The sequence below is a fragment of the Xiphias gladius genome, chromosome 2 (assembly GCF_016859285.1).
Source record: "Xiphias gladius isolate SHS-SW01 ecotype Sanya breed wild chromosome 2, ASM1685928v1, whole genome shotgun sequence".
Lineage (NCBI taxonomy): Eukaryota > Metazoa > Chordata > Actinopteri > Istiophoriformes > Xiphiidae > Xiphias > Xiphias gladius.
Window position 1 is genome coordinate 22,344,322 of NC_053401.1, and position 21,343 is coordinate 22,365,664.

Below are 21,343 nucleotides of genomic sequence, written 5' to 3' on the forward strand. Positions count from 1 at the left end.
GACCTTTATATATATATATATATATATATATATATGGGCATGTGTTTCCCCATGAGGATGAACTAAACACATCAGAGTGTTGTTTTGTTTCTCTGCTGTCACACAGTGAAGCTCTGACCAGAGAGAACAACAACTCAAAGTGCACAAGGAGCATTGCATCTTTCTTGTTGCCATGCAACTATCTAATTGGCTTCTGCCAACTAAACTGAAGCATCAAAGGACATTATCTTTTGTTGTTAAGTAGAATTGGACTCAAGAAAGTTGGTGATTGTGCTGCCTGTTGTTAAAAATGAGGATGAGCAAGCGATAGTGAAAGTCAGTTAAAGTTGATTGGAGAAGCTGCTGACTTCCTCTAGCAAGGTGATAATTTGTCATCTGTCTGACGTTGATGTAATGTGGGTAGCAGCTTAAGAGCAGACAAGGGTTCATCTTAGAGTGTGACAAAATACATCCAAGAGCAAGAGTTTACAAGAGCTGCAGACTCTGGAAGAGAAAAAAAGTTAGTACTGCATGACTAGCGGCAGGTTTTAACTGATCAGTAGACATAAGCGTGTGTATCAGCGCAGGTATGTGTGTGTCTGTGTCTTTGTCTGTGTCATTTCAAATACTCACTTAAATCCTGGCGTCATGCTTCTGAGTTTCTGTGAAAAATCTGGTATGCAGTTGCAAACAGCATGTATGCCTGTATTTGTGTGTGTGTATTTGTTAGCAGAGAGTCCAGAAGAAGTGACATTTCGTTCCTCGGCAGTTGAGGCAAAAAAGCAGAGAAGAGTCTGTTGCCATGACAACAGCAAGTCACTACACGGTGAAAAATGTGTTGGCACTGTGAAACAGCCTATGGGGTGGGGAAAGGGGAGCGGGTAAGAGGGAGGGGGGATCTCTAAAGATGGGGTTAATTGACTGGACACACAAACAGAGGCATACATACACAGACACACACAGAATCACACGAATGCTTGTAACCTCTTTCATTCACATTCATAAACTGCCTTGAGGGCCACTGCACTATCTCTATAGGTGACAGGTAATACAGAGGACACACACACACACACACACACACACACACACTTTGAAACACAAGAAGGGATGCTCTCTCCCCACGTTTCTATCAGTCTCAGATCGCTGCCTATTCACACACAAAGAAATACAAAATAAGGGTGCCATTTCCCTGCGCAAGGTGATTTGTAAGTTTACCTGGTGAGGGTCCATGGGTTAAGACTAAATCACAATACCTCGGCTGCTATGAGATTAGAACCATCTGTATTCTGACTTATCTCATCTTTCTAACCTGCTAACTGATTACAGGATAACAGGAGAGTGGCTGTCAGTTCTCTGCCCTTTTAAATATGCAGAAACAGTGTTGATACAGTGTCTGCTATTTTACAAAGACACATTTAGAGGAGTCACATGCACACTTTTTGCATGCTTGAATATTAAAAATGTGAATACATAGATGTCAAATTTACGTCAGTCAACAGTTACAAGAGTCCCACATCCACTTTTGAAGCACATACATATGGTGCACACACCTACTATGTAGAATAAGCCTTCAGAATTAGAGGATCACATTAAGTTACTTTGCACAAACTTTTGTTTTTGAGTTGGTAATAAACACAACACCATTTTTATGGTATATTCAATAATTAAATACAGCAACATTTTAAATAAAGATCAGGTCTCCAAAAGTACCAGGTACCAGATGGTTTTGTTGGATTGTTTGCTGAAATGATCTCAGCAAAGATATTCATGCTTTCCATCCGCATTAACAGCAGTAGATTTACACCTGCTGATTGGCCACACGCCTAAAATACGATCAGAAAAAATGACCAGAAGTTTCACAGAAATAACTGTGAATTTTCTTTCTTACAATCCTAATGAGTCCTGTGTATATGGTTAAAAAAGAATAATAATAATAATAATTGCTTGTCTTGAATGAAGACATGTGGAGGGAAATAAATAATCTTGTCATTATTGGACACCTACAGTCAGGTGCCAGATTCCATTTTATACAATAGCATGTAAAGAAAAGCCTTTACATGGTGTTACAGCCTAACAGATTGCACTTTTCACTTCAGAGCTGACACAGTGCACCGAGGGTTTTTCAGGCATGTTTTAAGGGTTTACAGAATGGTTTTAGAAGTGTAAGCCGGTTACAGTGTCTCAGCCCCGGCCACAGCTGAAGCTGAACACCCCGCTTTGCCTGCCTGAAGGGGCTTTAAACTGCAGACTGGAGGTGACTCACAGCCAGCTGAACCCAGCTCACTGTGCTGACTGACAGCCGGGCAGACACTCAGTCTAATGGCACATAACTTGATGCTGTCTCTGCATTTCCTCCTTCTTTATTTATTAGCCTCTCTTTTTCTCAAATGTGGCCTCAAACTCACATAGAGAACGAAATGCATTTCTCTCTTTCTGTGCCTGCCGGTCTTCTGTTGTGTCTGTATTCCTCTCGTGGTTTGAAGCAAATACTATACTTATTTGTCAGGTATTAGATCTTGTATGTGTGTGTAAGACAAAGGGAGAGGGAGAGGTAGGGAAACAGCAGTGCTGACGTGAGTATCATCCAGCCAGGAAAAGTGGGCTGTGCGTAAAGGTCAACGCTCAGCCGCTGTCGCTTAAACATTTATTTTACACGCATGATAGATGTTAATGTGCCCTGTGTGTTTGTATGTGTTCCTTGGCTCACCATTTTATATTTGCCAAGCATCATTTTACTGAAAATGTGGCACATGTAAAAGCCCTTGTAATGCATCATAGCTCAGCACTGAGACCTGTAATCAAATAAATGCTAGCAACTTTAATAAACGGTTAAAATGTAAAACAAATGTCTTGAATGGTTTAAAAAAACGATAAAAGCCTAACATCCAGACTGGTATGTAGACACAGACATATCACAAAATCAGTTTGAGCAAATTATTACACTATACCTGAATGGCTTTCACTTACTATTATGAAATGCAGCATTGATTACATGGTCACTTGTTATAAGGACTTGAAGTGTTTGAAATGTTGCCAGTGTGGAAATCTTTGTAGCTTCCATAAATCTTCACATATTATAGCTTTCACAACATGCCTTTAGTTTTCAGTGAGTTTTCCTGCTTCTGACTTATTTTCATTCATATATTTGGTTGAATGTCTACTGTGGTGCTGCAAACATTACAAATTCTGCAAACAATCAGGATATTTTAGTGCGAGGTGCGCTTTCTTGTAAGCAAAACAAAAGTTACGTTCAAAAGTTATGTGTGTTACATTCAGTGTTACTCACCAAAACACGGGGGACCAACTCTTTCCCCGTACATTTCCCCATAGTGCTACTAGTGGTACCTTTGAGGTACCTCCATAGGGTACCTTTGAATGATAAATCTAGCCTGAAATCCACCTGGTGTAATGTACTTTGTATATTCTCTCATATGTCTAGATAAGTATCTAAATGTAGGTGATATGATGTCCAGATATTTTCTGCAGCTATGAGTTTGATAGCAGGAAACGTTTAAGCAATTTTGGTTTTTTATGTGAGTCCTTCAAAGAGCGAGGGCTGTCTTCTAGAGCTGCCATTTTCTACAAATGGTTGAACAATCGTACAGGGAGAAATTCCTGGATCAGAGGCATGGACACCAATTTCTACACCCACGGCAGTTTCAATATATAAGACATTTCTTGAGTTGAGTTTGCAGTGTTGACTTTTTCACATGTAGAAAAGCTCATTCTTGCTACTACGCTCTCTAGCTACATGTATAACGCAGCTGAATGCACTACATTCCCAGTCATCCTTTCAGGGCTGTTGAGAATAATTGTAGGAAAGGCAGAAATGTCAAAATGTTAAAAGTAAGTAGGTTCAGGGCAAGTCGCTGCATCAAAAACAGCACATTAAAAAAGTCCTCAGACTCCTAGAACATATTGTTCACATACTGTTGGTGTGATTTATTTTCAACTACAACATGATGGCCTGCCACTGTTATCCACCTGCAAACATGCTGCGACAGGCTTCTATAGAAGTGTAATTCAGGGAGATTTAAGTCTGAACAGGAGGGTACAGCACACTTGAGTGCAAACTCGTTCAAGACACCAGCGTAGTAATAACAGTAAAATCTTTTCTTTAAACCCAACCTGAAGTTGATATGCTGCCAATTGGGAATAAGCTCTCAACTTTACACAACACTGAAAGTTTCTGAAAGTTTCCTATTTTTGCTTGACTTCTGAGCTTAATGTGAGTAAATCCATAGAGGAAGTCAGCAGAGTATTCAACGTTGACTTTTGGAAATGATGTGTATATGTATGAATGTATATGTATGTAAATATTAATAAATAAAATCCAGGAAGACTGTGAAAGTTTACCATATCGGAACTTTAGTGTTTGCTACAAAATTTTTGGTTTGCTTGGAAAATCCTTACCTGTGTCAAAGTCACTACAATGAATACTACTACTGTGTAAAAATGCTTCAATTTGCAAAATTCAATATCATCCGTCTCGTGTGAATAAATAACAGAATCAAAACAAATTGCATTTCTTGCAGTAAACTTCTGAGAATCACATGTACTTTTAATCAAATCACTCAGCGACTCAGTAATTTGAATTGGAAATATGATTTGGAAAAATTTAACATCTGTATTGTTTTAGATGTTTCAATTTACCAAAGCACCCCTTTAATGAACCTTTCTCTTTCTCTGTTCATCTCTTTGTCTCCTCTACCCTGCTTTTAGAAGCAGTGAGGGGCATCCCAGTACCCGGCGGAATGAACGGGAGCGGTATTGGTGGGACAGTTCCCACCAGCCTCAGTGGGCAGCAGCTGGCCTCTGCCATCCCCTCACCTGCTGCCGGCAAGTCCTGGCGCAGCAAGTCCATGAACCTCAAGCACAGTGCCACTTCATCCATGCTGGCAAGCCCTACGCACTCACCCTCCACTACCCCTTCACCGCAGGCGCCAGAAGGACTTCAACCACATGGAAGCGATGGGTCAAAAGTAGGGTCAGCTGTCGGTGGTGGACCCCAGAGGTCTATGCTGGAGAAGTTCCGCCTGATTAACCCTAGATCGGCTTCGCGAGCATCACCGTCTGTGGCAGAGATGGCTCTGCAGGAGGAGGATGACCTGTCGGAGTATGGAGAGGATGGCTTGACACCCACAGGGTCAGTTTGCAGCAGCGTCAGTAGCAGTGCTACGGCAAAGCAAATACCTACCAAGACCCCTGCATCGTCCCTGGCTGCGCCTAGCAAGACTTCCTCTTCATCCCCCTCTTCTGCATTTTCAAAAGCTTCTTCCAATGGCAGTAGGTCCATGGCCCCGTCCAAAGACAAGGAGGACAAAAGCAAGTCTGGGAAATCTTCTAAGGATAGCTCTCCACCCAAAGAAGAGCGTGAGTCATTTGCGGACTCCACAAAGAAGACCTCCAAAATTGCCAGCCTCATACCCAAGGGAGGAAAGCCATCATCGGGGAAGAAAGATGGTGGTTCCTCCTCAGCTTCCAGCGGCATCCCAAAGCCAGGACTTAAAGCTCCCTCAACAACAACAGCAAAGCCTCAGAGTCAGTCCCAGACCCAAAGTCAGGCCGCCTTAAACAGCAGCGGTAACATGCGGGGAGGAGAGGGAGAGAGAGGCAAGCCTACGAAAGCAGGGCAGGGTGGGAGTTTCTACATACAGCGTTCCATTGCGGGCCCAGAGGGAAAACGAACCAGCATGACCTCCTCCACCAGCACCTCAGCCCTGTCTGGGTCCAGTGGGATGCTAGGAGGAGGAGGAGGAGGAGGAGGAGGAGGTGGAGGTGGAGGAGCCCTGGGAGGGAATGGAGTAGTTCAGCTTCCTCAGCAGCAGCAGCACAACCATCCCAATACTGCTACTGTGGCCCCATTCATGTACAGGTGAGATGTGTGTGTGTGGACTGCCATCCACAGGATACAAACTAAATGAGCAAAGCTTTCTATTTCCTTGTCTCCCACACAATTTCCCCAGAGAGGTCAATATATTGACCCTTTTTCTCAAAGTAATACCTGCACATATTCAGACACACCTGCTTACAGCCACTCATACACACCCCATGAAATCCTGGAGTTCTCCCAGCGATCAGCTGGCGCTCCCCACTGTGCATCTTGCTCTCGCCTCCACATCTCTTCACAGTCATTACAGAACAAATTAACATCCACTGCCTGCCGCTTGCCAAAGCCTATTATTTAACTGTCTGGGTTTCATCTTGGATGTGAGAATTCAGACATTGGCAGTGTTCAGGAACCCATTCCCCTGCTCTTCATTCAGCCAGTGTTGTTTTGACGCATGCATCTGATGTGTGGTTCCCTGATGTTACATCTGTCAGAGGTGCAGGAAGTGGGTAAATCTGCCCAGCAGGGACTGATTTTCTCTTTCAACTGCAGAGATAATCCAGGAGAAAAAAATGGAGGAACCGCCAAAGTCTCTGGGATGCCTTTGTGCTTGGAGAGAAAGAGAGTTAGGAATCCCATTAAACAAGGCTTAATCGTTCACCCCTTCTCTCCCTCTCTCGACTATTTCCTCCGTTGTGCACAGTCAGCTCTGCCACATTCAGCCTCTTTCGAGCTTTAGCAATACTTTAATCCCACACATTTAGCAAGTTAAAAGTGCTGCGTGCATCATTCCTGGCAGATAGTGAGTGATAGTCAGTTATGAAGCAGGGAACCAAAACTGAAACTGTAAAAACACAGACAGCCCACTCAATGAGCGACAACTAAACAGAGAAACACTGAGTGTAGGAAAAAGTGAATGTACCATCTGTCTCCCACAGGTGTCTGAAGGAGTATTTTGCTCCATGGACTAGAGTTTAGTACTCACTACCGTGTTGGTCAGTAATTCGAACTAGAAAGTCCAAATTTGGCCAAAGCAAGTGGGAGCAACAACCATTAAAGCTGCTCTCAGACATACCTCTCTCCATTTTTTTTTCAAAATGATGAACAAAAAAACGCAGAGGCTATTAAGACACTACCACTTTTTGGGGAACCAATTTACTGACTTTGCATTTGGAGAGAGAGAAGCTGGAAGTATTTTTAATCACTGCAGTACAGTTTGAGTTTTTAGTGACCGTTAGAAACAAAATATTAACATCATAAAAGATTATGGTTATTTCAATCTCAGAATTATCTGAGTAGATGGGCAATTGCCCTGTTAGCAATCCAGTCTCCTAGAAATTATGTTCATATACTACTAAACATAAACATAATCGCTGGCTGGATTATGTTCAGAGACAACGTTTTTTGTTTTTTGGGTTTCTTTCCATGAATGAAGTGCTACAATTTTTTTGGAATCTGCAGGAGGTGGTTTAGGTGGATGGTGGGTGTACAAAGCACATGACTGTCACACCAGAGTGCAGAGTTCTCATCCACAGCCTGGTTTATGGTTAAGTTTAGGCAACAAAAACACTTACTAGTGTGTTATTATTATTATTACTTGTAGAAAAACGTAATTTCTTGGTTTTAGAGGGTTCACTCTCTCCGGTGTTATGGCTTGGTGACATCAGGAAGTGGCCCAGCGAAATTCATCCTTGCTACTTTACAAAATAGTAGGTGTTAGAGGCTTGGTGAGGGACTACAAACTACAGTAGCTGGCAAACTAATGGTTGACATGCTAGGGAGCCAGGAACATGCTTGCGCTATTCAGTCACATTAACTAGCAAAGCTTTTTGGCTATTTGTCATCCTATTGATAGTAAACAAATTCTACTAAAAGATCAATACGTGTTTTTTTGACTATGGAGTGCTGTCTTATTTCCTAACTTGGAGAATATATTTTTTAAAGGCAGAGCATCCGGCTGAACTTCAGTGCAGAAGAAGTGCACCTGTTTCCTCTTATAAGCTATCCAAGCTTCTTTCTATTTTTTCTGTACTGGGCCGTTTACACCCTGTGGCATATTATTCCTAGGATTGTGCATTTCATTAAAAAAAAAAAAAAAAACCTCTCTGAGCTAGCAAGCTTGCTAACAGCCAGTTGCATGTCAAAGTTTGCCCACAAAAAATTTGTGCAGATTTACTTCACCCTCACAAGGGAATCCAAAGATGGCTTGGAATCATTGAAATGAACAGACTTTCTCCAAATTTCACCGTTTTAAATGCTGGTGTGGCCAGGCCTTCAGATAATAATTTCCACAGATCAAATAATAATGCATTGAACTAGTTATAATTGTTGTTGTATTGCTCTACACACTGAACCAAAGAGGGTATAGAACCTGTGGTTGTGTTTGCAGCCTCTTCTTGCCTTTGAGGTGCATGGCAGATTCACGTCACCGCTACCTTTTTACTTTGTGTCAGGATATTTCCCTGTGAGCATATTTCTGTAGCTTCCATCTGCCTCTTCTCTTGCTATAAATGCTCCCCTTCACCAGCAGGCCTCACCCACAGCCGTCAGCATGCTGACAGTCAGCATGAAGGCCTCCTACTATGCTGCAATTTATCATAATTTTCAGCCCAATTGGGCATCTTGATCTTGTTCGGTTTCTCCTTCCACGCCCACCTTAAGCTATTGTTTCTGCCAAGCTTAACAAACCAATGTGGTTGTAGGATTTTGCTGCAGTTAGTGCACACACACACATAAATAAACACACACACAGAAACACATACAAAGAGTTTATGATGTTATTAACTGCATCCTCTTTGTCCTCCCCTGCTCCCATAACGTAAATTGCTTCGACCAGGTCAGAAACAGAATCCAGAATAATTGAAATACTGCAGTGATACATACAGTATAAGCTGGGTTAAATTGGTTATTTAGTGCACTGCAATTCCCGCAGATCACTTGCCAATCAGACAGTGTGGGTGGTACTTTAACGTCCATGTCCTTAGATAATCTGTTGATGAAACAACAAATGGAGATACTTTCACAAAATTGCCACTGTTTGAGTCACAGTTCATTATGCAACCAGCAGTAGAGAACAGCAAAACATTAAAAACAGTTACAGTACGCATCCCTTTAAAAGTAGCAGGATCAATTTATAGTAAATGGTAATGTGTTACGGCAGCAGTCACCATTTCCTCATATATCTGCTCTCTTATTTGGGGTCCAAATTGTTACCTGCAGTAGTGGTAGTGAATATCTCTGTCTCTGTCTTTGTGAATCCACTGAGGTTAGGGAAGCTTTGGGAAAAAAAGCTTTTTCACATGAGCTGAAGTCACAGACTGATGCTGCCGTCACAATTGGAGGCCAATTTTTATCTACAGCCCTGCAGGTGGTGGTGGTGGTCCCTGGTGTGTATGAGTGTATGTGTATGTGTGTGGTGTACATGGGAGGGAATGAATACTATACAGTAGCTTTCGCTTAGATCTGTCTATGTGTTTATGTATGCAAGTTTTACTGTGTGTATTTCACGATTTTCATGTGCATATAGTTAGTTTGCATGCTTTTCATTCTGTGTGTGTGTGTTGCTGTGTGAGTGTGCATCTCATTGTGTTTGTATGTGTACCATCTATCTCTGTGTTTAACTGTGTGTTTTTGTCTAGTGGTTCATCTGTTTTTCACTGTATGTACATGCATGGTTTTGTATTTCCTTGTCGGTGAGTGTAGGACTGTTATCTCATTAAGTGTACTGGACTTTATCCTTGTTTCTCCAGATGAGCAAACAAACAGTGCAGTGTGATGCAGCTCAGAGTTGAAGAGGAGAGGCAGATGTACACATATTTCCTGCACACTCCTGCACACATACTCAAAAGGACTCAGAGAGAACGTCTCATCTGAGACCATCCCCTCCTCCCTTTAGAGGGTCCCATCTGTTGAATATGTGCCTGACACCAAAAACTGATTCGGAAATTCAACATCTTTTCTTGCTTAACATTACAGAAACAGAGACTAAACGCAGAGAGGAAAGACTCTGGCTGTTGCTATAAATCCAACACTAAAATCCTTTAGTAACTGGTCTTTTTAAGCCTTAAAGTCCATCAAATGCAACATAATTGTTGATGTGGATTGCCATTCATTTTAAATCTTTAAAATATAAAATTTATAAAAACACGTCTATGTTTCATCACTTAGTTGCACTGTTTGACAATAAATGAATGCACATGACACTGGAGCGGCTTTCACCGATTTCAATAAAAACTCTAGTGACTGTACTGGCTTTTTTGGAGCTTGAGATTACAAGCTATCACAGCCTGTCTTTATAACTGCTGTGTATTGTTTGTTCTTTGTGCTTACAGGACATTCTCAGAAAATGACTGCACCATGGTGGCCCCAGCTGACCCCTGCCTCAGCCCCACCAAGGGAGAGCTGGTCTACAGCAAGACAGCCAAACAGTGCCTGGAGGAGATATCAGGTACATTAGGTCAACACGCATGCTGTGGACTCTGCATAGATAATATTTCTCTGTGTGGGTGTGTGACTGTGCACATGCCTCTGTGCATTAACACCTGTCATTTGTAATATTGCTCATACAGGAATTTAACCTTCATCTGATGTGCAGTATCTATATTTATTTAATGCTGACTTCACTGCTGCTCTTTAGAGAATGCATTTTCCTCTTTAAGAAATGGAAAAAATTGGTTGGGCTTACATTAAGGCTGTTGTGTTATATGACAGATTAGCTGTTCTTTGTAATATCTGAGAAAGAGCAGGCTGCAGGGTCTGTTGCAGTGTTAATGGAGGATAGTTAAAGAGTAGTTGCAGTATTAGAGAGTCTTTGAAGGCTACTGTGGTGGCTAGAACAATGTGCTGGTGTTGAGCAGCTGGTTTGAGAGCGTGTTTCCTGTAGGTGTATATGTGCTGACTTGAGTCTATTTGTGTTTACTGGGGGATCCCTGTTCTGTGCTGATTTCATGTAGCGAAGGGAAAAGGTCAGCGCTGACAGCCGCACACAGGGAGCATTTGTGGCTCTGTGTTTACATGTGTGCAGGCTGCCATCATCTGTTACAATCGCTTTTTGTGTATTCGATACACATTTATAGTCCTATTCAACTATGACTGTTATAACACCTACACAACTAAAAAGTGGGTAAATTTGCAAAGAGGGAAGACTGTAAAAGTCTTTATTGTTTTTTAACTACAGTCAGTGTGCATCTGTGCAATTGAGCTTCTAGAGCTTCTAGATCAGGGGTTTCTAACCACAAACTTGAACTCCTGGCAAGGAGCAGCATGAGAGGTTAAACCAAGCAACACACAGTCAAAACACAAACCACTGGCAAAGAGAAATCCCATTGTTTTAATTGGATTTTGCCAGATGGAGATGAAGACTTCAGTGTCACAATTCCATGCATACTGTTTTGTACTGATCTTTGTGTTGCTAAAAATTCATCAGTCACATCCATGGTAAAAATTGTATTGTTTGTTTAACATGCTAATTCTTTTGCCAGTCATGTAGTTATTGAGGATCCCTCCAAAATTCCTCTAGATGATTTGGATTTTATATTTTAGGACAAAATGCCACTTGATTCAACTAGTGGATATCTTTATTTGGAAAGAAACTCCCTCCTTCCTTCTGCCAGTAAGAGAAATAATACAGGTCAATTGAACAAAAAGCCAACTCAATGAGAAATAAGATTGCAAGTTCAAAGATAAGCCAGAAAGACTTCATTTAAAAAGCTCAGTGTGCACAAACACCAACGTGTGATTACAGGTTTGGGGACGTCCGTTCGGCAGTGACATTCCAGACATTTTGCTTTGGAATTGGCTTCTCCGAAGCCCATCATTTGAAGGATAAAATTAGTCTGCAGTGCTGACCATTCCCTTTGTTTGGGGTCCATTTTAAACACTTGATTTTTGTTGTCACACGTTTCGTGGTCATTTCGCATCCCTCTTTTTTCCAACTCTTTCTCCATAGAGGGGCAGAAATGAAGAAATTCTAGTGTATGTACACCACAAATACCACATGACAAGCCAGCTCATTTTACATATACGGGCTGAACCTTTGTCAGTATTGACAATAACCAAACAATAAAGCAGCACAACTATGTAAAATCTTTATTCCCATGTTGAATTAAGCTTTTGTGCAGTTATTTGTGAATTAATGGTCTCTATTTTGATCTTTTTATAAGTTAATTTTGATTGATAATAGCATAAAAATTTGTGTTGAACTGGGTAGCTGCAGACTCTCGCAGCGTAAACACATGATCAGGATCACCTTGATTATGGTTTCTGAGGCAACTGCTTCCAGTGTATTTGAGCTATTGGTAACCAGGATTTTAAAATGTGTGGAAGACAGCTGTGACTATTAGCAACGGGGCTAATAGCGCTTGCATTGATTGATGGGAATATGTTGGTTGTGGTTTCATTGTTGATCCATGATAAGCTGCAGGCTCGCTGTTTTTGCTTCTCAAGATAGCATTTAATTAAGTCAGGCAGCTAGCGTGGTGCAGCAGGGGCTGCAAGCTTACAGGTGCACTGTCCAAAGAACTCACTTTCACACTGTGAGGGAGAGAGATGGATAGATACTGAGAAAGAGGGTAAAGGATAGTATGAGGGAGAAAAGATAAGGGCTCAGAAGAGGAGGGAACTGAACAGAAAGTGAGAGAATGAGAGGGATTAAAAGAAAGAGAGGGTGATAAACACAGAGAGGGAGGGCAAAGACAGAGAGGGAGAGAGAGTACTGCAGGCTGCATGCTGGAATGAACAGGCAGACGGAGAGCTATATGAGCCCGTTTGCCAGCTTCACCACCCGTTCATTCTCCGTTGTGAGGAGAGAGGGACCGCCAGAGAGTCAGAGGGGAGGCAGGAGAAATGTGGCAGAGAGGTGATTAAAGAAGAGACAGAGGGTGGAGGGAGAGACATAAGAGTGAATGAAAAGAGGCTGTCGTTCAATTGGGGAAAAGATAGAGAGAGTGTGAGCACAGGCGGGAGAGAGAATGAGAGAGTGTTAGTGAGGGGAGCAGATATAGCGACTCATTCATCCACGCCCCTGACTGTGGTGAAGCAAGAAAAAGGAACCAAGAAGACAGAAGGAGTGGAAGGAATAAGTGATTGCGTCTGGCTCGGTGTCTGACCATGAGTATGGGCTGCCTCAAGGATGGATCTGGATTCTACCTACATGTCTGATAGGGACGGTTTCTCTCTGCTCTTCGCCCTGCGCCTGCTTTCCCTCCAGCCCTTTGAAGCCTGGACCTCAGTCAGGAGGCGTGGGACGGGGACGTGGGGACACATCTCTCTGCCTCGGCCGTCGTCCGGTCCTCCTTCCCTACATCTGCTCTCTTAGTAACAGTGCAGCCAAGATGTGAAACAGAGAGCCACACACAGGTAGATCCACTTGCATGTGTAGTTTCACTCACTGAGACACTGGAGGTAAAGAGGTAAGCTGAAAAAAGGGAGTGGAGCGGTGAGTAGTGATGAAGAGAGGAGCAGAGTTCTCGGTGTATCAGGGAGGCAGCCCAGCTCGACGGCCTCCACAGCCTCTCCCTGACAACCTCAACCTGCGGATCAAGCAGCGCTCACTCACTAACCTCACCCTGCTCAGTGATGGCGAGCAGCGAGTTTTCTCCTTTGAGCTTGACGAGCCACCGTCTCGTGTTTCCCAACCTCAGAACTCTACATTGTTCTCAGCTTCCACACAGCGGGTAGGAGGCAGCCTGCAGAGAAGCCCTAGGAAGGAGGTGGTCACAAGAGGCGGAGGTGTACGGGGCACCAGAGCTCGATCCCTGTCGCTCTCCCTCACTAAGGTGCTCTCTCAGTCAGAGCATTCCCTCATCCCAGTCCCTTGGCGGAGCACGGCTGCAAGCGGGCGGCCGCAGCAGGCATCCTACAGCGGCCATCCACGGACTGAGCCGCAGTGGAAGTCGAGGGAGGACACGGGAACAGATGAAGAGGGCAGCAGTGGGCGTTCAGATGAGGAGCCAGCAGCAGGCAGGAGTGGTGGGAATTGGGGAGACAGGGAGAAGGACGCGGGGTATTGGGCAGAAGAGGAGGTTTCAGAGGGAGGTCCTCGGGAGGGAACGGCTCAGCTGGATAAGGAGGTGATTCTCACCATGCTGGGCGACCTGGAGCAGGTGCTGCACACACAACCTCGCCCACGTAAGTCCATATGGTCCCAGCCAACTCTAAGAAAAGAGCATGAATGTGGAATGTATTGGGGATTATATTACTCAAACATAAAAGAATTATGATAACAGCACAAATTGGAAACTTTGTACAGGAAATAGAAGAACTTATGTTCCTGTAAAACACCCAAGTCTTGGTTTTAAAAAAGCAAACTTGAGCAGAATATGAGAATGTCATAGCAGAAAATGCTTTCTATAGGGTGGTTATTTTCTTAATCCTCACGATGGGGAAGTCTATCTGTCAGAGCACACTATTAGCATTTTAAGAGCCTATTTAGGAAATCTGCAAGACCTGGGCTGGACTGTGAACATACACGACCTCCCTCGTGCAAGTCATCCACACACACTCACCCACAAATGTTGTAAATTCATCCTCACTCACAAGCAGTTTAAATTCATGTACACAGACAGATAAACAGATCTCTCTTACACATATACATCCTTCTTGTCACTTGCAGTGTTCACTCTCATAGTCTGTTAATGAGGCACTCTGCTGTGTGTACAGCAATGTTAAGAGCTATACTGTGAACGTAGCATCTACAGTACCCACAGGTACTGTGCTATACCTCAACAGTAGCTTTAGTAACGTCTAGCTTGGGAGAGCTCACCATGGAGTATGTTTGATGTAAAAGTTCCCAGTGTACAATGCGCTTTGTGCATTGGGAATAAGCACCCATGTACAAACCTGGCTTTGATGTCAGTGGAAAGGGACATGGGAGGGGGAGGTTCAGTTGATAAGACCATTTTTTACGCAGTTGTTGGCGAGCTTTAGCAATGACCAGATTATTGCTGATTTCCTTAAAGCAGGTTGAGGGATGATGCAGCATAAAACACAACAAATACCTTGAGATATAGATGATGATGGGAAATCAACACCCCCCCTCCAAAAAGAAGCATAGTTTTTATTAATTGTGCCTCCCTCACAGCCTGTGAATCACACAGTCAACGTGATCAATAGCTTATTATTACAGCTTTGATTTTGTGTGTGTGTGTGTGTGTGTGTGTGTGTGTGTGTGTGTGTGTGTGTGTGTGTGTGTGTGTGTGTGTGTGTGTGTGTGTGTGTGTGTGTGTGTGTGTGTGTGTGTGTGTGTGTGTGTGCAAGCTTATCCACACCATGATGTGTGCACACAGGTGATTTTTTTTCTTTTCTTTTAGGGCACATAATGTTAGTTCATGTACAAAAGAGCTCAGATGTGGATCGGAGTTGACTCAGAGTTGAGAATTTATTTAGATCTAGGCGGATTCTGTCAATATGAGGGGTGAAGAGGTGACCATGCAAGTGAAGAAGATAAAAATGAGACTCAAAAAAGAAAGGAAATTACTAGTAATGTTTTGGTTTGCCTGTGGGATGCACTTGTGTTGCCACAAATACAGCACAACTTATCTACAGTGCAGGTGAGACTTCTGCTCCTGTCCAGTGGATTGCTCACAAACTCACACACAAAAAACCAAAAATGAATAGACACACCTTGGACTGCTTCTCAATGATTCATGAGGCTTCTGTTCATGATGGAGACTCAGGGGCCAGATCTCCTCATGTCGCTTTATAATGGGATTGTAATTAAATCTTTCTCGAAGGGGCCCTGGTGAGAGGAGAGGAGCAGGGAAGACATCAGAAAAGGAAGAAGAAGAACAGAAAAAGAGGAACTACAAAAACAGTGATGCTTTGAGTAGGTCGTACCAGAGATCCCTCTCTCATTAAATTCATGAGCCGGATCTCCCTTTCATAAGGAGCTGCAAGAAAAATGTCTATGGCATATCATTGTAGGCTTCAAAGGAGAGTTTTCGTCTCTCATGATTGTTTCAAAGCCGTTTCACATGAGTTTTGTCCTGACAAGACCAAAATTCAGGGGCACAGAAGGTTCTGTGCATTGGCTGTGAACATAGTCATTTCGTGCCATGATAACACATCTGTCTTTTTCTAGTGAGTGCAACCTCATCAATTTCTTATCAGTGGCCATAAAGTCTACAACTGATACAGGGTCAGAGGCTAAGAACATGTGGCACCACCTCAGCCTCAAACAACCTTCAGTCTGACCTCAATTATATCAGAATGCCCTTTACCCCGTGAGGTCACTACACAGTACGATAAAGTATAATTGAGGTCAAGTCTTGACTTTATTTTGAAGAAGATTTTTCAAACACCAACACTGTGTTGTTCTGATTTTTCTGCAAGTCCAGAAGTCTTTAGACAAGTTGACTGTGATGATTCTGAACCCTGTAATTGGTGACAGGGTAAAAAAAACCCAGAATTTCAACCTTACTGCTCAATGTCCGTGTCTCTTTATAGATTATAAAAGTCCAAGTCCCAGACCTTTTTCATTGAAAGTTGTAGCGAATGACAATGAGTTTCAGTTGTCCCTGTGGTTTTTGACTCATTGATTTAAGCCATATTTAACAAGGTCTCTCTACAGGAGCAACGTTGCCATGACAGCTGTGTCAGCTATAACAATCAAAGAATGTAAATCATTTAAAATAGGGTACATAGAATATGTACAACTACAGTTAACTATAAACAGATAAAGGCCATCCTTGTCCATTAAAACTAGAAGGAGTGATTCCCTTTCTTGAAGTAGACTTGAATAAATTCAATGTCAGTGTTACTAAGTCAGTTTTCTGCACATTTATTGTGCCTGGTAAACCAAGGGACTCTAAAAATGTGCATTGTCACACAAAATACACCAAAACAGGAACATTGTTGTCAATGTGCAAGATCAGCTACATTCTGGCACTTTCGTGGTCGTCTGTTCAAATCAGATCTTGTTTTTTCAGTGTGGGGAAAAAGACAGGAACTGTATAAATCCCAAAGAGAGAATGTAGAGCTCCATCCTGCAAACTGTGGATTTTTGTTCAAATGAAATGCATACAGTCTGTGACTTTTTGCTAAAAGAAGATCCGTTCTGAAACAGATTTTTAATATATAGTTATCCAGGGAAACTGGTTTAGCTTTCCTGCTTATCTTCAATACCGACCTGCTCCTTTTTCCTGCATGCAAACACCTTAACCATTTTTCTTGATATCATTTTTCTCCTCCTGGCACTGAGCTGCCCCACAGGTCTCGCTGGGGGGCTTTTCAAACCACCAACTTGCTACTGCCCCCATTTGCCCCAGTCACTGTAATCACCGTAGCTTGCCGTCAGTACGTCTGCTCAGAGTAATGAAATCAGCACACAGTGACAGAGCACAGCTTCTTGTGCTCATCTTACCATTAAGATGCATTGTACAAGATCTGCTGGCTCATTCACCTCCACAGTGGAGAAAGTTTTGGAGAAAGCACCTTAAAACTGGAGAGCAGTGTGACCAGCATCCATTCTGCTATGTCTCAAACCACTTGTTAATTACCCATTCTTTGGTTTCCACCCACAGATATAGGCTGGCTTGACAGGCTAACAGAGAGGCTTAATTGGAGCAGACAGCAATACTTTGCTGTGCGCCCTCAGCTTACAGTTCTGAAATGTTGCCCACCCTGTGCTTATTAGCAGCAATCCTTCAGAATAGGCCTCATGCCTGAGTGAAACAAGTGCTTCATGTCCTTAAAAGAGGCACGGAGAAGAACATAGAACATATGAATTGCTTTCATAGCTGAAGCTGCTGTAGGGCGGGGTAGACGATGGTGGACTGAAGTGGCAGCGATTATCGACGTGGCTGACAGAGAAGCACAGGAAACCTGACAGAGTGGGCTTTCGCAGGCACAGCTGTGTTCTGAGTTAACTGACAGAGCGCATGGTGTCATGGCACGACATTTCTGCATCGGCCTGAAGCAAAAATGCCAATACCGTGTAATATAATGTATCCACTTTTTAAAGTGAAAGAACTGCATGTTGTGCAGCATGACAAGCTGATTTATTGTACGGCCTCTAAATTGTCTGAATGGGGTTTAATGACGTGCACCAATGCGTGCTGTCATCGTGACTGGTCTTCATTCTGTTCCCCCTAAAGAGATGTTCAGTGACATCTAGTGAAATACTGTATGTCAGATGCCCTCATCACTCCTTATACTGTGTGTTTGTGCTTGTGTAGCCTTTGTGGGTATGGGTGAGTGCTATGTGCGTGCGTGCGTGCGTGCGTGTGCGTGTGCGTGTGTGTGTGCAGCTCCAAACAGCATACGATAAATCAAATGAAATATATGTCCCCAGGAGAGGACCCTGAGACAAGACGCATGAGGACAGTGAAGAACATCGCTGACCTGCGGCAGAACCTGGAAGAAACCATGTCCAGTCTACGAGGGACACAGATCAGTCACAGGTAGGCATATAGATGGTACTTCCTTTTACTTACTCATGTCTAATGACTCCGCTCTCTACGACAGAATGGTGATTTTTCATTGATATCCTACATCCCACATTTTCTCAGAGAGCCCTGGATTCAATCCACCAACCCTCCAGTCATAACCTCACAGCACTTTCAAGGCCGCAGCTATAGCACATGCAAACTGAGTAGCCTATGCAGTTCACTCCTACATAGCCTAGTGCCACAGGTTCCTTGTTCTTACAGTCACTCTGCTGTAATCTACTTCCACGGTAGTACTTCATGTATGGAGTTGGGATTTGAGCTCCTCCAGTGAAAATACATTTTAAAAACTGTTTTAAAATTTAACCCAAATGACTTCAGGCTTGAAGTAAATTCTTCTGCACAGCCCGATTTTAAGCTGCTATATTTTAACAGAGAGAACAGTCACATGGGATTATTTGCAGAGTATCTTGCAGTCCAATTATTAAAAAACAAAGATCCCATCTACTCCTGACGGGGTTTATTTAATCATTTATACTGGCATTAGATTAGTATTAAAGTTTGTGTGGTCTGACCAACACTGCAACATTTCCCTGGCCATTATAGCACACTAGCAGTCTCGACTGACTAAGGACACTGAACATCTACACTTTACTTTCCTTTGTCAGAAGAATATTAGAGATGTTCGATTTCTGTATTTGGTTTGTTATTTTGTTTGGATCGCACTGTTCAATTAAAAACATTTACGGAAAATACAGTAAATGAAAGTCAATAAATGTCATAGGTTAGGCCCCTAACCAACTATGTAATTAATGATAGATGTATTTAATGTAAGCTAGTTAACCTTAAAACTTCAGTCATTGATTTTTTTCAACACTTGGGGGCAGCATAGCAAGCCGTAAACACAGAATTGGCATATTATCAAAAGGCAAATGCAACAGTAACTTATTTACACATCCAGCAGACATGGAGAAACATTATTATTCACTGGGAGTCATGACAAATGTCAGTCCTAAATTCACTTTCCTTTTAGCTCTGTTTCTATTGTTAACTTGTCGCTAATTTCGTCTGTCTGCTTTTTTCGTGCTGGGCATGTAGTGCACTGTTGGTATTTAGAGCTTGTTGGCTGAAAACAACTGCCTGCCGTATCTGGAAACAACACTGATGATGTTGAGAGTGAACCAAAACATTAACGTTGCAGACTGGAAAACCAAAAAAATGAGTTAAAAGACACTAAAACCCTTTGTAGAGCTGAGGGAATCTGCAAAACTCTGTGATAATTCACTGTGGGTTTGTCACTATCAGTGAGCCCTTTTATATTACACATCGTGATTTATTTAATTGTAATTATGAAAATATTGGTCATAGCAGCTTTATTTTAAAAAAGGACCCTGTGACTCTCAACAAGAACAATAAGGTATGGATAAAGATTGAGTAAAGACAAATTTAGGAATGTCTATGCTTGCAAGTATAGAAATAGAAGAGGGGAGAACATAGTATTTTCCTTGCAAGGATATGAGAGCAACCACATTTTATCAGGAGCTGCAGTCTATGTAGGCCTGCTTTCAAAGGGTGTATTTACACTGACATAATGTGTGGCGAGTCTGAGGCTGAGACATGTTTAACTTCAGAAACGCGTCATAGCCACAACAAAAGACATTAGCTTTAGCAGAAGACCCGCACACGTCACGACTGAACCACTGAAAATAACCAAAAAGAAGGGGAAAAAAAACCCTTCCTTTGTGATCACAGTCATATGTCAACACCAATTATCCAAGTCAGTCTTCTTGTGCATCCATTGTCCCTGGCAAATAAAGCAGTTTGGATTTTGATATCTCTTACTCAGCCTGCACAGTTTATCACACTGATCCAACAGGGAGATACGTCTCCAACTATTATTGATGTTCCCTCTATTACTATGCCATCTTCTCCTCCACCTTCCTGGATTCAATTAAAAACGGGCGTCACCTTCTTCAACAGCTGGCACGCATGTAATGACATTCAGGAGTTGATGGACAACCAGCACCTTAAAAGACTGTCCCATCTGTGAGCCATGGGCAACACAGAGAATCTAACAACACACAGTGTAGGGACTGCAGCTCAGGCGAAGACAAAATTATAGCTATTGGTTTATGTCAGCTCCCTGGGCAATGGTTCCCTGCTCCTCTCTCTCTTTCTCCTTCAGTCTATTATTTTGTGTGTTTTGCCCCATGTGCAGAGGAAGATGGTGGCCAGGCTGCTGACAGCCATGACAGATGGCAGTGTGTGTGTGTGAATGTGTGTATTTGTTTTCTACTTTTTTCCTCAGAGTGAGCCAGGCGCGATCAATACAACACTATTTTCTTACCACCACATTTAATCCAACGGGACTCACGTGTTGGGGTGTGAGGTGTTTGATTGGTCTGAGGACACGAGTCTCATTCATATGCACCAGATGAACAAGAACGGTCAGCATGAAATATGTGGAAAATGCATTGTACCTCCACATAAGCATCATATACGGTGTCTGTGTGTGATTTGGAGCAGCATAACAGCAAAGCAGTAATCACTGGTCTAAGATGGCAGCAGCCCCAGTGATATAGTGTCTGGGCTACTGCACAGTTTTTAACCATTACATTTAATGGACGATAGAAAAGTCAGCTCCTGAGTGTGCGCCTGTTTCAGTCTATATTCTCTATGTGTTTATATTCTGAATGTGACGATAGCTTTGGAGTATGCATGCCAATTCTGTCCATGACAAAAGCCTGGCCAGACCATCCTAATCTCTCCCCTGGATAAGAACTGGCTGTAATCACCATGAAGCTTTGAAGCACCTTAAGTAATTAATCACTGTTACACTCAAGCAGACATGACTGTCATATTCACCATTCTGTCTTTCTCTGTACTCCTTCCGTTTCCTCCCATTGTACCTTGTTTCTTTTTTTTTAAGCACTTCATTTTGCCCTTGTCACAGAAACAAATAAAACAATAGCAGTCATTATGTCTGTAGTTGAGGCCTTACAATATGTGCCTGTGGAAGTACTTACCTCCAAAAATCTGCACCACTCAGTGGATGGAATGAGCAGAAGGCATTCATTTTGAGATGCTTGTGTGTACAAGAATGATTTTAGAAAAGCTATAAGGGGGGAAATTTGTGAAGGCATAGCCAACG

At 42.6% G+C, this 21,343-nt stretch overlaps 1 protein-coding gene across 5 annotated transcripts in view; it reads left to right on the forward strand.

Annotated features, from left to right (window-relative positions):
• The window catches only part of nav3 (neuron navigator 3), a 343,409-nt gene that overhangs the window by 252,122 nt on the left and 69,944 nt on the right, over positions 1-21,343 (forward strand). For all 5 annotated transcript variants that reach the window (XM_040143100.1, XM_040143064.1, XM_040143071.1 and 2 more), the window contains 3 exons: positions 4,702-5,854; positions 10,141-10,256; positions 18,099-18,207. In XM_040143100.1, coding sequence (XP_039999034.1) covers positions 4,702-5,854; positions 10,141-10,256; positions 18,099-18,207 — 1,378 coding nt within the window. The remainder of the gene's footprint in view (positions 1-4,701; positions 5,855-10,140; positions 10,257-18,098; positions 18,208-21,343) is intronic.